At 48.4% G+C, this 17,147-nt stretch overlaps 2 protein-coding genes across 3 annotated transcripts in view; both read left to right on the top strand.

The window, feature by feature from the left end:
- C5ar1 (complement C5a receptor 1) overlaps positions 1–4,456 on the top strand; it is a 12,190-nt gene extending 7,734 nt beyond the window's left edge. The window contains exon 4 of one of the 2 annotated variants that reach the window (XM_021168990.1): positions 2,121–4,456. In XM_021168990.1, the coding sequence (XP_021024649.1) occupies positions 2,121–3,173 (1,053 nt within the window). In that variant the 3' untranslated portion in view covers positions 3,174–4,456. The remainder of the gene's footprint in view (positions 1–2,120) is intronic. The other variant, XM_029479968.1, reaches the window with a different exon arrangement.
- Positions 4,457–12,436: 7,980 nt separating this feature from the next.
- Positions 12,437–16,172, top strand: C5ar2 (complement component 5a receptor 2). The gene is made up of 2 exons (XM_021165926.2): positions 12,437–12,475; positions 14,256–16,172. Exon 2 carries the CDS (start codon positions 14,272–14,274, stop codon positions 15,304–15,306), a length of 1,035 nt encoding a protein of 344 aa, XP_021021585.1. The 5' UTR covers positions 12,437–12,475; positions 14,256–14,271; the 3' UTR covers positions 15,307–16,172.
- Positions 16,173–17,147: the final 975 nt, after the last annotated feature.

Genomic DNA, 17,147 nt, shown 5'->3' with positions numbered 1-17,147 from the left:
TTTTTTTTTTTTTTTTTTTTTTTTTTTTTTAAAGACAGTATCTCATTGTCTTTGTTAGCAGCTCTGTCCTGTCCTAGAACTCACTATGCCCAACACTCTGACCTCAAATACATGCTTATCCACCTGGCTCTGCCTCTCAAATGCTGGGATTAAACATGTGTACCACCACTACCTGGAATCTCTGTCCATCATTTTAATCAAAGAGAAAATGTATAAAACTTTTTCTTCAGTAGCCCAGGCTGGTAATGAGGATCACTGTGCATCTGAGGATGGGTCTGTTGCCTCTGTCTCCCAGATTCTGGGGTGGGAGTCACCATTTCTAGTTTAATGTTGTGCTGGGTTTGGAGTCTGTGGCTTCATGCTTTGAGACTGGTTTCCTGTAATGCAGGCAATCATTGCATATGCTTCCCCATCCTGCCTCCTGTTACTGAGTGTCAGGATTGTAGCCATGAACCGCCGTGCCCGCTTTAATATAAGATCATTTAAAGCAGTGGTCCTCAATCTGCTGTCAGAGAGCAGCAAACTTACAGCCAGGAAGTAGCAACAAAAGTCATCTTATGGCTGGCGGTCACCACAACATGAGGAACTGTGTTAAAGGTCTCAGCCTTTGGAAGGTTGAGAAGGAAACCTCAAACCCACAGATATCGGTCACAGTTCTCAAAGGACCACATTGCCCAGTATGTTTATACATCATGGTCACATTTCCACCCTGTGGAAACCCAGCCCACTGAGGACACCAGGATAAAGCTTCACTGGCAACAATGAGGTGTTTCAAAATTAGATGTCATTGTCCTGTCTTTATACCAACTTTGGGTTTTAGTCCAAATTCAGGGCACACACATCTATAATTCTAGCACCCAGGAGGTAGAGGCAGGGGGATCACTAGTTTGTCATCTTGAGCTACATAGTGAGTTTTGGGACTAGCCTGGTGTACTGTGGATTCTGTCAAAGAACTAAATGACAAAGAAACAACAACAACAAATTATTATTATTATTATTATTATTATTATTATTATTATTATTATTATTATTATTATTTATGTGTGTGTGTATAGTGTCTGGACACATAGGTCAAGCTGAGCTTGAACTCAGGACAGTCCTCATACACATTTTGAGTCTTTATCACTAGGAGCTGGCGAGGTAGCTCAGGAGTCAACAGTACCTGACAGAGGACAGGAGTTCAGTTCCAAGCACCTATGTAGAGTAGCTCACAACCAGATGTAATTCCAAAGTGTTCAATGCCCTCTTCTAGCCTCCCAGGGCACCTCCTCTCTCTCCTCTCTTCTCTCTCTCTCTCTCTCTCTCTCTCACACACACACACACATACACACACACACTTTTAAAAAGTCACATCAGCTGGGAAGTGATGACACACACCTTTAATCCCAGTACTCAGGAGGCAGAGGCAGGCAGATCTCTGTGACTTCGAGGTCAGCCTGTTCTACTGAGTGAGTTTCAGGACAGACAGGGCTACCCAGAGAAACCCTGTCTCCCCCTCCCCCCATACAGTACCAATGGTAAGATGGTTTAGCAGGTAACCTCCCAAGCCTGGTGACCTGAGTTCTATCTTAGGACCCACATAAAGGTTAAGGGAGAGAACGCAGTGCACGAAGTTATCCCCTGGCTTTCACATGTGTGTTATGGCATGCACATGTATACACATACATACATAGACAGTGACAAATTAAAATAACACCTCATTTGTCAGTCACTGCACCCCTTTAATCCCAGCACTCAGAAGCCAGAGGCAGTTGGAACTCTGTAAGAGTGGAGCCAGCCTGGTCTACAGAGTGAGACTTTTTCTCATCACTTCCCTACCCCAATCCATATACTTGATTAAAGCCCAGGTCTGGAGAGCCATGCCTGTAGTCTCAGCATTTGGGCAGCTGAAGTAGATGGACCACCATGATTTCAGTTTATCCTGGGCTACAGAGTGAGTTTAAGACCAGTCTGGGTAATTTAACAGAGAACCTGTCTCAAAATAAAATCTACAAACTATACTGGTTTTATAGGTGTTCAACATCCCTTGGTAGAGTTGAGGCTCAGAAAGATGGGCAAGGCCTCCATTCCCTGGGAATGTGTCTACCAACTCACACAATCTACCTGTTTGGTTTGCTTAGGACTCTATAGATAACAGCAGCTCTGAAATCAACTATGATTACTATGGAACCATAGATCCTAACATACCTGCGGATGGCATTTTCCACCCGAAGCGGCAACCTGGGGATGTTGCAGCCCTTATCATCTACTCGGCGGTGTTCCTGGTGGGAGTACCCGGGAATGCCCTGGTGGTGTGGGTGACAGCCTTCGAGGCCAGACGGGCCGTCAACGCCATCTGGTTTCTGAATCTGGCGGTGGCCGACCTCCTCTCGTGCTTGGCACTGCCTGTCCTGTTCACGACCGTTTTAAATCATAACTACTGGCACTTTGATGCCAACACCTGTATAGTCCTGCCCTCGCTCATCCTGCTCAACATGTACGCCAGTATCCTGCTGCTGGCTACCATTAGTGCCGACCGTTTCCTGCTGGTGTTCAAGCCCATCTGGTGTCAGAAGGTCCGCGGGACTGGCCTGGCATGGATGGCCTGTGGAGTGGCCTGGTTCTTAGCATTGCTCCTCACCATTCCATCCTTCGTGTACCGGGAGGCATATAAGGACTCCTACTCAGAGCACACTGTATGTGGTGTTAACTATGGTGGGGGTAGCTTCCCCAAAGAGAAGGCTGTGGCCATCCTGCGGCTGATGGTGGGTTTCGTGTTGCCTCTGCTCACTCTTAACATCTGCTACACCTTCCTCCTGCTCCGGACCTGGAGTCGCAAGGCCACGCGCTCCACCAAGACGCTCAAAGTGGTGATGGCTGTGGTCACCTGTTTCTTTATCTTCTGGTTGCCCTATCAGGTGACCGGGGTGATGATAGCGTGGCTGCCCCCGTCCTCGCCCACCTTTAAGAGGGTGGAGAAGCTGAACTCTCTGTGCGTGTCCCTGGCCTACGTCAACTGCTGTGTTAACCCTATCATCTACGTCATGGCTGGCCAAGGTTTCCATGGACGACTCCTAAGGTCTCTCCCCAGCATCATACGAAACGCTCTCTCTGAGGATTCAGTGGGCAGGGATAGCAAGAGTTTCACTCCGTCCACGATGGACACCTCAACCCGGAGGAGTCAGGCGGTGTAGAGGAGAAGCCACAACTGGCCTAGCTGTTCCTTTTCCAGCCCTCCTACCCCCTCCTCTTCTTCCTCCTCCTGCCTCTCCTCCTTCCTTCCTTCTCTTTGCATGTTTAATTTTCTGCGATTCTCTAAGTTGCTCTGACTAGCCTTGAGCCCAGGCCTCATGAATGCTAAGATTATAAATATAAATTCCTTTGATGAGAAGCATCACATTAAGATAGTACTCGGCTTTTTTTCTAAGGCTTTTTTTTTTCTTGGCTACATTGCCCACCTGCAGTGGCTAGGCAGATACACCTAATGATGACCTTCAGGGGGTGGGTGGATAACAGAGAACAAGAGAATTTCCCGGCCTTCTTCTTCCTCTCTTCCTCTTCTTTTTCCCTCCTCCTCCTCCTCCTCCTCCCCTTTTTTTATGGTTCTGGTCTGAACCCAGGTCTCAGTGGAACCCAGGGCTTATGGATATATCACATAAGTAAGCTACAGCCCCCAACTCCAGGCAACCAGTAGCCACCCACCCTTTATTTCTTTTCTGTGTTTGATTTTTTTTTTTTTTTTTTTTTTGGTCTCATGTAGGCTAGTCTGGCCTTGAACTCCAGATCCTCCTGTGACCATCCCCCAAGTGTCGTGACTGTAGACCTGTGCTGTTGTGTCCGACCTATCCTTTATTTCTACAATTTTGTGTTTTCAAGAATGGTATTTCATGGAACCCAACATATCCAAGCTTTGTAAAAACAACTATGCATGGCTTACTCGATAAATTGTTTTTTAAAAAAAGGTACAGAAATGTGTTGTTTAATTTTTTAAAAGCATGTATTTATTTATTTTGTGGGGGGTGAGGGGGTGGTGCTGGGCAAATGCCATGGTATATGTGTGGAGGTCAGAGGACAACCTGTTGAAATTGGTTCTCTCATTGCAACCATGAGTGAAGGTCCTTGGAATCGAACCCAGGTCATCGGACTTGGCAGCAAACACCTTTACCTGGTGAGTCACATCACTGGCCAGAGGTGTCCTGTCTCATAATGTGTTCTTTCAGCTTAATGAATGTGTGTGCATGCGTGTATGTGTTGGCTAGAAAATACGTACAGGTCAACACCGGAAGTATCATGCAAGCATGAGAATGGTTTTGAATTTCCTGGGCAAATTAAAAATGTGAAAGAAGACCTGGGTGTGGTGGCGCAAACCTATATCCCAACACGTGGGAGGTTCAGGGGCCAGAATTGAGCTTTAGAACCCAGCCTGGCTTACCCAGGGGGACTGTCTCATGAGATCCAAATAAACAATATATGACGGAAAACACTGGTTGTCACATATCACAGACCCAGCCCACCTGTGTTCTGCTATTGACACTTTCTATATGATGACACTAACCTCACTGACGTTTTACAGGCTCCATGCCTTGGCATTTATTATTTATGTATTTATTTATTTTGAGACAGGATCTCTTTACATAGCCCTAGCTGTCCTGGAACTCACTATGTGAACCAGGCTGGCCTAGAACTCACAGAGATGGGCCTGCCTCCATCTCCTGAGTGCTAGGATTAAAGACATGAGCCACCACACCCAGCTTTATTCTATGTTTTGTATGGCCTCTGTGAGTTTGAAACATTTAATTAATTAGTTAGTTAATTAATATATGAGATGGGATCTCATGTAGCCCAGGCTACCCTTAAGCTGGTTTTACAGCTGAGGTGGGATTATAGGTGGTCCTCCTGACTCCCAGTTGTCTCCCTCTTGTGGCTTTTCTCATTATCGGTCACATCTGTATTGCCACAGCTGAGCTTCTCACCTACTGACCCATGTCCCAGCTGTCCTAAGAACCTCTTCCTCCCCTTGCTTTTCCATTCCAGGAAAAACCACACTGGCAACCTGCTCACCCAGGCCCTTTCAGCTGCCCCATCACAGACCCAGACCTCCCTTCCTACCACACACCCGGCTCTACATCCTGCCACCCCCCGCCCCCTTCATGCCCTTCCCCTGATCTCCTGGTTGCCCAGCACGTCTTTCAAGGACCATCCTGCTCCCATCCTGTCTTCTTGCCAGGTGTCCCCTCCTTAAGGGAGTTCCCTGTGACAGCCCTCAGTTTCCCATAAGCACCCTACCATCAATCTTTTTCTCTGGCTGCGATTGAGCTTCCTGGTTCAGGGAGTAAGTAGTAGGTAGGGAGTCACCTCCTTCTGGCCCTTCTGTAATGAGATGCTGTTTTAAGGGTTGGGCTGAGGGCTGGGGCTAGGGGGTGGTGTGGGGTTGGAAAGACGGATCAGGGATTGAGAGCATTTGATGTCCTTTTAGAGCAGCGGCTCTCAACCTCTGGGTGCCGACCTCTTTGGCAAACTTCTGTTTCCAAATTATTTACATTCCGATTCATAACTAGCAAAATTACACTTTTGAAGTAGAAATGAAAATAACTTTATGGTTTGGGGGGGGGGTCACCGCAGCGTGAGGAACTGTATTTAAGGGTCATAGGTCGTAGCATCACGAAGGGTGAGAACTACTGTTTTAAAGAATTGGTTCAGTTCCCAGCATCCACGTAGTGTCTCCTAATGGTTTGTAATGGCTGCCTTGGACACCAAGCCCACACATGCTGGACATACATGCAGGCAAAACACCCATACATGTAAAATTATATATAATATGTAAGCTGGGCCCAGGATACAGTGTTTCAGTTCAGTAGGTAGCATGCTGGCCTAACACGCACAAGCCTCTGGTTCAGTCCCCTGCACTGAATAAAATGTCCAGTAGTGGTTGGGTGTGGTGGCACACGCATTTAATTCCAGCACTCCAGACACAGATGCAGGCAGACCTCTGGGAGTTTGAGGCCAGTTACTTAGTGAGCTCCAGGTCAGTCCCAGGACTATAGAGTGAGACTTGGTCTCAAAATAAAACAAATATATACACACAAAGAAACTAAATCTGCATGGTGGATTTAGGAGGTAGAGGCAGGAGGCTCATCTAGTCAAGGAGAGTTTGTGGCTAGCCTGGGCTACATGAGGCCATTCTGGGCTACATGAGTCTCTGTCTGAAAACACAAACAAAAACAAATGAACAAACAAACAAACAACAACAAAAATCCCAGCCAGGCTTGGTAACAAGCACTTGGGAGACGGCGATAGGTGGACCTCCGTGAGTTCAGGCTGCAGAGGGAGGCCGGTTTAAAACCAAAACGAGACAAAAAGGGATGCTCAGTAGTTTAAGAGCATTGGCTGCTGCTCCTCCAAGGGACTGAGGTTTTGTTCCCAGCACCCATGTGGCAGCTCACAACCGTCTGTAACTCCAGTTCCAGGGGAGCTGATGCAGTTTCCTTGCCTCCACAGGCATGGTGTGTAGCACACAGATATACAGACAAACTACTCATGCACCAAAGGCAAAAATAAATTAATCTAAAAGAAAGGAAGGAAGGAAGGAAGAAAAAAAGAAAGAAAGAAAGAAAAGAAGAAAGAGAGAGAGAGAAAGAAAGAAAGAGAGGAAGGAAGGAAGGAAGAGAGAGAGAGAAAGAAAAGAAGAAAGAAAAGAAGAGAGAGAGAGAAAGAAAGACAGGAAGGGAGGAAGGAAGGAAGGAAGAAAGGAAGGAAGAAAGAAAGAAAGAAAGAAAGAAAAGAAGAAAGAAAGAAAAGAAGAAAGAGAGAGAGAAAGAAAGACAGGAAGGAAGGAAGGAGGAAGGAAGGAAGGAATTGGACATACAGCAGGTGGTGGTCATGTTGGGAGCCCCCCAGCCCAGGTGACTCCCAGGCAGGTCAGGGTTAAGCAATGCAGCTCAGAACAGAAGTTTGCAGAGCCCAGGGGATTGCCAAATGTGTGGCCTGTGGAATCTGCTTATGTCAACAGGGTTGGAAGGGGAAGTGAGCAGGAAAGGAAGTGGGCTGAGAGCTTGGAGGACTCTAGTGTGTTCTTTCTCCTCCCCCCAGCCCCAGCCTTCTGGACCCTTGGGTCTTACACACCTATCTGTTCTTCAGATGCAGGGCTCCAAGGCCTGGGGCCAGAGTCGCCTTCCCTTGTAATGGTGACCTCCGGGAGCTCACATCCAGGAAGCTGTTACATTGCAGTAGAGTCTTCTGGGATGAAATATGAGGGGCTGGGAGACGGGTCAGTGAGTAAAGTGTTTGCCATTTAAACATAAGGATATGCGTTCCAGCCCAGGCTATGGATTTGCCTGGTACAGAGGCACGGTGGGTTGTGTTTGTAACCTCAGCACGGGAGAGTGAGACAGATGGATCTCTAGGGCTTGCTGACCAGCAGGCCTGGGCTAATCAGTGAGCATCTAGAGCAAGTTGAAAGCTTTGGTCTCCAAACACAAGGTGGAAGGAAAGGGAGGGGCCTGGAGAGATGGTTCATAGGTACCGCACTCAGCAGCAAGCACTCTCACCTGACGAGCCCTAGCCCTAGCTCTACTACTGAGCCACACTCCCAGCCCCTCACTGGTGAGTTCTTGGTTCTGTTGAGCCAGGCCCCCAATCCTTTGCTGGAGGATTCTAGGCAAATATCCTAACACTGAGCTGTGCACTGCTCCAGACCTTTTATCATCTTGGCACATCTGTTGACCAGGTAAGTCTCCCATGTTGAGGTGTGGAGAATACCGAGGCCTTTCAGGATGAGAGAGAGAGAGAGAGGAGAGGCCTGCATCACAGGATCTGTAGTGTGTCTTGACCCAGAAGCAATTTCCTCTAACAACATGACTTTATGCTCTAAATATCAACAGAAGAATTTGTGACCGCATCCTTCTCAGCCTTAAGCAAGGCTCGGAGAGAAAGACGACCATCAGGAACTGCTCAGTGATGAGATTCCACGTCAGGGTTGAGGCCATGGCCTGCTCGGTGTCCCAAGCCTGCACCATGCTGTAGATGTATAGTTTAAGACAGTGTACTCTAGGGCGCGCTTTAATTCCCACAATTGGGAAGCCCAGGAAAGCAAATCTGTGAGTCTGAAGTCACCCTGGCCTATGTGAGACCCTGTCTCAAACCCAACCCAAATCAAACCAAACCAAACCCAGCCACTATAGCCAACTTCTTTTTTTGTTCTTGTCATTACTACTACAAATAATAATAATAATAATAAATAATAATAATTTTCACTTTAAATATCTGTGCACATGGGCCCGTGAGAGTCACAGTTGCATTTGAAGGTCAGAGGCTAGCCTTAATTTCAGAGCTTTCCTTTCTACTTTGAGACAGAGTCTTTTGTTGCTTGCAATGGCAAAGGCCACCTGGCCCACGTTTCCAGGGATTCTGACTCCCTGGCTATCTTCCTTTCTGAACGTTGGCATCACATACATATACTACTGAATGTGGCTATTATATGGGTTCCAGAAATTCCACCTCAGGTCATGCTTGTGTGACGAGCACATTCCCCACCGATCCACCCGTGGGGACTGGACAAATCTCCTCCGTGAGCTCCCCCTTTGCTTCTGCCTCCGGAGTGCTGGAGTGACAAGCATGTTCTCCTATGCCTGCTGTCTTCCCATTTTACAGGGGAAAAAACAGAGGCCCAGAAAGGGGACAGGATTTGCTTATTTTTGGGCATGTGGGGGTTTGAGACAGGGTTTCTCTATGTAGTCCTGGCTGTCTCTCTGTGACTCTTGGCTGGCCTCGAACTCAGAGATCTGTCTGTCTCTGTCTCCAGAGTGCTGTGATCAAAGCTGTGCACCACCACTGCATGACAGGACTTGCATTTTATGTTCCCCGGAAACCTCAGGCCCTGGGCTCAGCTTCTTGATCTTTCTGAGGAGGGTTAATTCTGGGCTATCATCCTCACAGCGTTTGAGGAAGGAAAGATCTTTAAGAGTCTGTGGCTGGCAGGAATGAGAGGCAGAGAACAGCGCAGCCGGTCAGTGGTGGGTTAGCAGGCCGCTGGTGATTACTGCAGAATCTTAGGGGCCCTTTAGTGCCAAGGGTAGGTGGGAAGTGGTTTCAGAGATAGCTCTCCAGACCTTGCTGTTCAAAGCCCACACACCTCTGGCTTCCAGGAAGCTGATAGTAGTGAGGCTGCGGGTGGAGACACACACTTGCGGCTTTTCCGACCTTTCTGTCTGTGGGTTAATTTGTGACTCACGGGAGGAAGAAAAGACAACTATTTCCCTGGGGCTAGGGGAGGCCACGCCCGTTTTTCTTGGTTAAGAAGGTTGTGCAGGATCCTCAGAGAATCCCATAGGATCTGGGGAAGGGTTGGATTGCTGAGACCGAGTTACCCTAGAGACTCTGGGCTTCCCTGCAGCTGCTGAGGTCTGCTGTGCTTGTTAGCGGCATTCGGCCAATCTGGGACCAGTCAGAAGAGAGGTGAGGAAGGGAGGCATAACGGAGGTTTCGAGAAGGGGTGGAGAGGCTCATGATTTTGCCTTAGAAGCTTTCATTTTGAAATCTTGGGAGTCAGAATTAGCATTCCAGATGGGAGGTATGTATGTTGTATTTTCCTGAGACAAGAGCTCATGCTGCCCAGGCTGACCTCAAACTCACTATGTAGTTGAGGTGATCTCAAACACCCGAGTGTCCGGCCTCCACCTCCAGAGTACAGGGCTCATCAAACACAGGTTATGTAGTGCTGGGAGCAGAGCTCAGGGACTTTGGCACTCTACCAACTGAGCCACACCCCCAGCCCTGAATCTTAACATCACCACTTGCGAAAACACATCAGTGTCCCAGATGCTTGGTAACAGCTAAGTCAGACCAGTAGAAAATGTTTGTTCACACTCTGTGGAGCAGGGCCACAGCCTCTCTTTCAGGAATCCCCGCTGGTCGGATCCAGTACTCTAAAAGTCAGCGTGTCCGTGGGCAAGCCCTCTGACTCCGTGTTCCTACTTCCTAAGACATCAAGGGTTGCTCTAGGTAGAGGTGGGCATGTGTCAGACCTGGAAAGCTCTGGGGCTTCTTGTAAGCCGAGCACAAGCCACGAGAGTATTCGCTGAGCCCAGTTCTGAAGAGAAGACTTCTTATTTCTAACACAGGCGCATGCCCTGCTCTGCCGACATTTTTGTATTATATTTTTCTTTAAAAGTATTTTGTGATTCTCATATATCTTCTTTAATTACTTATTAATTGATGTGTGTGTGTGTGTGTGTGTGTGTAGCAGCTCAAGTGTGTGTCTTTCTTTCTAAATTGCACTTATTTATTGCATGTGCATGCGGGCACGTGTGCCATGACCTATGCATAGAAGCCAGGACTCAGGTGTGTTCTTCTGCCGCATGTGTTCCAGGAATGAAACTCAGGTCATGAGGCTTGCGGGATGAGCACTGTGTCCGCCCCCCAGCCATCCCCTTCAGCCCCCCTAAGCAGCTCCTTTACCCCCTTAGGCCTCGGTTTTCTTCTTTCATTCTTTCACTCACCAAATACCATATGAACTAACCCCACAGACTGCTGTAGATGCCAGGAACACGCTGGCACCTACTACACAGGGTGTAGCCCAAGTTCTGGGAAAGTTTGAGAATGTGTCTTCTGGTCTGGATGGATGGGGCAGGCAGTTCTGAAACAGAATACACACTCAGTGAGTACAGTGAGCATCAGGGCACCTCCCCCCCCATGCCTCTGTCTCTCCCTCTCTACCCCTCTCTGTCTGTCTGTCTGTCTGTCTGTCTGTCTGTCTGTCTCCCTCTGTCTCTCCCCTCCTCCCTCTCCCTGTCTCTGTCTTTCTCTCCAGGATCTCCTGTAGCCCAACTGGCTTCAAACTCTCAGCTTAGGATGGCGCTGAGCTTCTGCTCGTCCAGCTTCCCCCTCTCAAGTACTGACGTTACAGGGATGCGTCACCAGTGTTCGGTTTATTTGGTACTGGTGAACACTCTTCTGACTGAGTCCCATCCTCAGCCCATTCTTTTTTGGTTTTTGGAGACTGGGTCTTATGGTATAGCCTAGGTGGCCTGGAACTTGCTAGGTGGACCAAACTGATCTCACACTCACGGCAATCCTCCTGCTCTAGTCTCCAAAGTATTGAGGTTTCAGGAATGTATCTCATGGTCAGTTTCCCCCATTTTTACTTGCATTTTTAGCATACAAAATAATCTGTTTCATTATGACATTATATTATATATGAATGTTCTTGAGATTTGCTCAAATTTACCACCATCTCTTTTCTCATCAGCTTGTATGTTGTTGTTGTTGTTGTTGTTGTTATTGAGACAAAATATCTCTAGGTAGCTCTGGCTGTCCTGGAATTCGCTATGTAGACAAGGCTGGATTCACAGAAATCCACCTCCCTCTGCCTCCAGAGCATCGGGATTAAAGGCATAGTCCTGGCTTATACTTAAAAGTGACAATTTGGAGCTGAAGAGATGGCTCAGTGGTTAAGAACATGCACTGTTCTTTCAGAGGTCCTGAGTTAGGCTCCCAGAACCCATCTTATCAGTGGCTTACAAACACCTGTAACTCCTGCTCTAGGGAGTCAGATGCCTTCTTCTGGCCCCAGCAGGTAACTGCACACATGTGGCCTACACTTGTGTGCATAGACATATGTAAAATAATGGCAATAATATTTTATGTATTGTGTATAGAGTCAAACAAATATAAATGATTTACTGTAAAAGAAAGCAATGTCACTGGGTGCAGAAGTGTCCATTTGTAATCCCAGATGAGAGAGTAGATAAGAAAAGAAGGTTTCTTCTACTCTCTGGCCCATCTGTTGAGCCAGTTGGCAAACTTGAGGTTCTGTGAGATATCCTGTCTGAAAAAATGTGGAGGGCTGGAGGCGTGGCTCAGTGGTAGAGCCCTTGCCTAGAATCCCCCAGTGAGGAGCTGGGGGCGTGGCTCAGTGGTAGAGCCCCTGCCTAGAATCCCCCAGTGAGGGGCTGGGGGCGTGGCTCAGTGGTAGAGCCCCTGCCTAGAATCCCCCAGTGAGGGGCCGGGGGCGTGGCTCAGAGCTGGAGCCCTGACTTAAGTTGGAAAGAGGGAGAAAAAGGGAGAAGGAGAGGGGGGAGAAGGGGAGAGGGAAGGGGAGGGGAAGGGGGAGAGAGAGAGAGACAGAGAGAGAGAGAGAGACAGAGAGAGAGAGAGAGAGAGAGAGAGAGAGAGAGAGAGAGAGAGAGAGAGAAAACATGAATTCTGGGAACCATCCTTGTCTCTTTACAGAGGAAATACCATAGGCTGATAGCGACTGAGTACAGAAACTGTCCCAGACTGTTATCATTAATAGCTGTGCAGGGTGGGGTCAGAGATGGGAAGAGAGGTAGTGATAACAGCAGTTAATACACACACACACACACACACACACACACACACACACACACACGAGCAGGCACACCCTGTCTGCTGTTTGCTGTGGACGAGCACTGTGGCAGCCTGTCTCCATAGCAGATCCGCTAACTACATTGACTATCTGCAGCGCTCGCTCTCCCAGGTGGGGTATGTGATTATCCCTATACAGGTACACAGAGATTCGGCAGCTTGTTGAAGGCCACACAGCTATTGAAGCTTTGAGTTTTTGTACTTTTCTTATGCTCTATATTGCTTGCTTTGTTTGTTTGTTTGTTTTGAGATGAGGGTCTTAACTTATAGCCCAGGTTGGCTTCAAAATCATGGCATTTCTCCTGCTTCAGCCTCTGAGTGCTGGGGTGACAGGTGAGTTTTTGTTTTTGTTTTGAAACAGGTACAGTTTACTTTAAGGAAGGAAAACTACTCAGAAAAATGGCTTGGCCTCATAGCTGGCTACCTGGCAGAGCTGAGAGTGTCCCAATTTCCGTTCTGTCCTTCCTGTTTTAACAGGGTTGGCCAAGGCTTTGGGCAGTGCCAGACAACCCATAAATAGTCAGATGAGAGCTGCAGGTTCCAGCCACTCCAGACATGGGGTTGGGTGTCCCCTCCCGCCCAGGTCCTGTCCTTCCCCGCCTACTCTGTGTCTTGTGTGTGTTTCTTAGGCTTTAGTTCTTCTATCCCACCAAACTGGTGAGCTGGGTCCTAGAGGAGGATGTGTACAGAGCCAGCCGTGACTGCGGGTGAGCTCAGGGCCACGGGGATACAGGGCTGACTAGCTTCCCAGTTTCTCATATCTGGGGCTGGTAATATTTCTGGACTCCCTAGGGACATGCTGCAATTCAGTTCTGTCTTCTTAGCTGAGTGATTTTAACTAAGTTACTCACCCTCTCTCTGCCTCTTTAGCTGAGAATCAGCTTACCAAGACTGTATCAAAACACAGTGTTGAAAGGTGTTTGGGGCCATGCCTTGCACGTGCACAAAATGGTGCCCTCTAATATCCTAAAACTATTATTATTATTTTATTAGGTCATTTTGTGTCTTAGTTAGGGTTTCTATTGCTGTGAAGAGACACCATGAGGGGCTGGGGGCATGACTCAGTGGTAGAACACCCGCCTAGAATTCCCCAGAGGCACACACAACTCTCTCTCTCTCTCTCTCTCTCTCTCTCTCTCTCTCTCTCTCTCTCTCTCTGACAGGGTTTCTCTGTGTAGCCCTGGCTGTCCTGGAACTCACTTTGTAGACCAGGCTGGTCTCGAACTCAGAAATCCGCCTGCCTCTGCCTCCCAAGTGCTGGGATTAAAGGCGTGCGCCACCACGCCCGGCAGTTCCAATATCTTGTCTATTATGGAGGGGAATTCAAGGCAATAGGAGCTCGAAGTAGCTGATCACATTGAAACCAGTTGAGAAACACTAGTGGTGATTGCACGCTGCTGCCCACATGTTTTCCCCATTTATTTTTATCTCACTTAAAAAAAATCTTCATTTTTATTTTCTGTATGTGTGCGAGTATGTATGTGCTGCTTGGCAGATGTGTGGAGGTCAGAGGACAACTTTTTAGCACCCTTTCTCCTCTTTCACCGTGTGGGTCTCAGGGATTGAACGCGGGTCATCAGGTTTGGTGACAAGCACCTTCACTTGCTGAGCCATCTTGTTGGCCCTCTTTCTCCAGGATCGCAGCCAGGGATCTTTCCACAGTTAGCATGGATCTGCCCACATCAATTAGCACAATAAGGACAGACCTCCGAGGAGTTCTTAGAGGCTCATCCCCTAGTTGGCAATAACTGGCACAGAATACTGGTATCCTGGAGTGCAGGCACCCTGCGCCACAGTGTTGGTGTCTCTAGCATGGAGCCGCTGTACGGCAAGGCTGGAGTTTTCCAGGCTGGAGTTTTCCGTTGACTTTCCCTCCTGTCTGTCCCCTGCAGGTGTCTGGGGGCCAGAATGATGAACCACACCACCAGCGAGTATTATGATTATGAATATGACCATGAACACTACAGTGACCTTCCGGACGTGCCCGTAGACTGCCCAGCTGGCACCTGCTTCACTAGTGATGTCTACCTTATAGTCCTGCTTGTGCTGTATGCAGCCGTCTTCCTGGTGGGTGTGCCAGGCAACACCCTGGTGGCGTGGGTGACCTGGAAAGAGTCCCGCCACAGGCTTGGGGCCTCTTGGTTCCTGCACCTGACCATGGCGGACTTGCTTTGCTGTGTGTCTCTGCCCTTCCTGGCTGTGCCCATCGCCCAAAAGGGCCACTGGCCATACGGGGCGGCAGGCTGCTGGCTGTTGTCCTCCATCACCATTCTGTCTATGTATGCCAGTGTGCTACTCCTGACCGGCCTCAGCGGCGATCTCTTCCTACTGGCTTTCAGGCCCTCCTGGAAGGGTGCAGATCATCGAACACTTGGGGTGCGTGTGGTCCAGGTCTCCTCCTGGATGTTGGGCCTCTTGCTGACTGTGCCTTCTGCTGTCTACCGTAGGCTGCTTCAGGAGTACTATCCTCCCCGACTTGTGTGTGGCATAGACTATGGGGGATCGGTCAGCGCCGAGGTTGCCATCACCACTGTTCGATTCCTCTTTGGCTTCCTGGGGCCATTGGTGTTCATGGCCAGTTGTCACGGCATCCTCCAACGGCAGATGGCCCGCCGCCATTGGCCCCTGGGCACAGCTGTCGTGGTGGGGTTTTTCATTTGCTGGACCCCTTATCACGTCCTGCGGGTAATCATTGCAGCGGCTCCTCCGCACTCTTTGCTCCTCGCCCGGGTCCTGGAGGCGGAGCCTGTATTTACGGGCCTGGCCCTGGCTCACAGTGCTCTCAATCCCATAATGTTTTTGTATTTCGGAAGAAAACAACTCTGCAAGTCACTCCAGGCTGCATGCCACTGGGCCCTGAGGGATCCACAGGATGAGGAAAGTGCGGTGACCAAGGCATCCATATCCACTAGCCACGAAATGGTGTCTGAGATGCCGGTGTAGGCAAGAAGGATTTGGATTTCCTAGGCCATCGCACAACTGTGCAGCTTCAAGCATAGCTGGATGCAGGAGCTCGGAGATGGCTTTTCGTTCTTCGTTCAATATTCATTGTGCACTTGCTTGTTCAAAACCCTGATATAAAGGTGCCGGGCTGACAGTGGCTGGAGCCAATTCCTTCCCCAGGAGTTAGCAGTTTACACAAGAAGACATATAGGAAACAGTTGATGGGATATGGACTATGTCAAGGGTGAGATGTTCCATAGAACCCAAAGAGGATGCTGGGGAGACTGCTTGAGTGCCTGCTGTACAAACCAGGACCTGAGTTTGAGCCCCACCACCTTCACAGAGCTGTGTATGGCGATAGACCTCTAACCCCAGCACTGAGGGAATAGGTGGATCCAAGGGGTTCTCTGGACAAGTGGTCTAGCCCAATCAACAAACCCCTGTCTCAAGAAATAGAGTGGAGCCAGGCACAGTGGTGGTAACTTTAATTAAAGCATTTGGGAGGTAGAGCCAGGCTAGCCTGATCTACATAGTGAGATCCAGATGGAGAGTAGCAGATGAAGACATCCAGTCTTAACCTTAGGGACACACACACACACACACACACACACAACACAGGGTTGGACAGCCTAGGTCAGGTAGGCTAGCACCCTGAACAAAGGGTAATGACTGAGCCAAAACCCAACTAATGGACCTGAGCATCCATGCTTAAATCTGGGGAACTATTCCAAGCAGACAGAGCAAACACAAAGGCCTTGCTCTGGGGTACCTCTTCCAAGAAGCCTTCCCTGACTTGCATCCCTCCTAGAAACAAGGGCTCTTCCTTTCTTGCAATCTCTTCAACACAAATGCCCAGATAAATCCTAAGTCCCCTAAGAGTGAGAGAGGAACTCACTCCATCTTTTATATTTTTGTATTACATTTAATTATTTATTGCCGGTGTCGGAAAGCATGGAGGGAGTGGGGGTGTGGGGTGGGACGATGGTTAGAGGACAACTCTTTCCATCATATGGGTCCTTGGGATCAAACTCAGGGTGTCAGGCTTGGCTGTAAGCCCATTTACTGGCGGAGCCATCTCACCAGCCCCAAACTTCTCTGTCTTGTCTCTTTCTCCCCTCCTCTGTCTTAGAAAGTACTGCATTTCCTCTGTCCACACTCTGATTGTTTTCAACTGCTCAGTGGGCTTGTTTGTGTTGCTGGTGTCTTTTTTGTTATTTTCGAGGATCTTTAAACGATTTTATTTTATTTTTTAAAAAATCATACAGGTATATACTGTGCATTGAGTAGATCCCCACCCTTACTCCAGGTTTGCAGAACTTTAACACCTATGGCATACTGTGTCCAGCCAACTCTCCCCCACATATCCCTAGGGCCTGGCTTTGGTCTTGGTTTTCTTTTTTGATTTTTTTTTTTTTTTTTTTTTGAGATAGGGTCTCATAGAGCCCAGGATGGTTTTGAACTCTCTATGAAGGGGATGACTTTCAGTATCCCCTGAATGCTGGGATTATAGTCTGTATCACCACACGTAGTTTATGGGGTGCTGGTGATCAACCCCAGGGATTTATGCATGCTAGGCACATGCTCTATCAATTGAGCCACATCTGGAGTTCCTCACCAGGGCATTCTAGGAAGTTGTCCTGTTACTGAGCTCCACCCCAAACCCTCCTTGAACAATGTATACATCTGTCTGTCTGAAAAGTTCAAAGAAGTTTTGGTTAATTTACTGGACCAGAGAGCCTCTTCAGAAGGTCTTTTAAATTTTTTCTTTCTTTTTTCTTTTTTTTTGGTTTTTCGAGACAGGGTTTCTCTGTGTAGCCCTGGCTGTCCTGGAACTCACTATG

This window comes from Mus caroli, chromosome 7 (genome assembly GCF_900094665.2).
Source record: "Mus caroli chromosome 7, CAROLI_EIJ_v1.1, whole genome shotgun sequence".
In the NCBI taxonomy this organism is placed as follows: domain Eukaryota; kingdom Metazoa; phylum Chordata; class Mammalia; order Rodentia; family Muridae; genus Mus; species Mus caroli.
Note: the sequence above shows the minus strand (reverse complement) of the source record. Positions and strands in the feature narration are given on the sequence as shown.

Coding starts and splice junctions, on each gene's coding strand:
- C5ar2 (XM_021165926.2), top strand. CDS start 14,272: ATGATGAACCACACCACCAGCGAGTATTATGATTATGAATATGACCAT.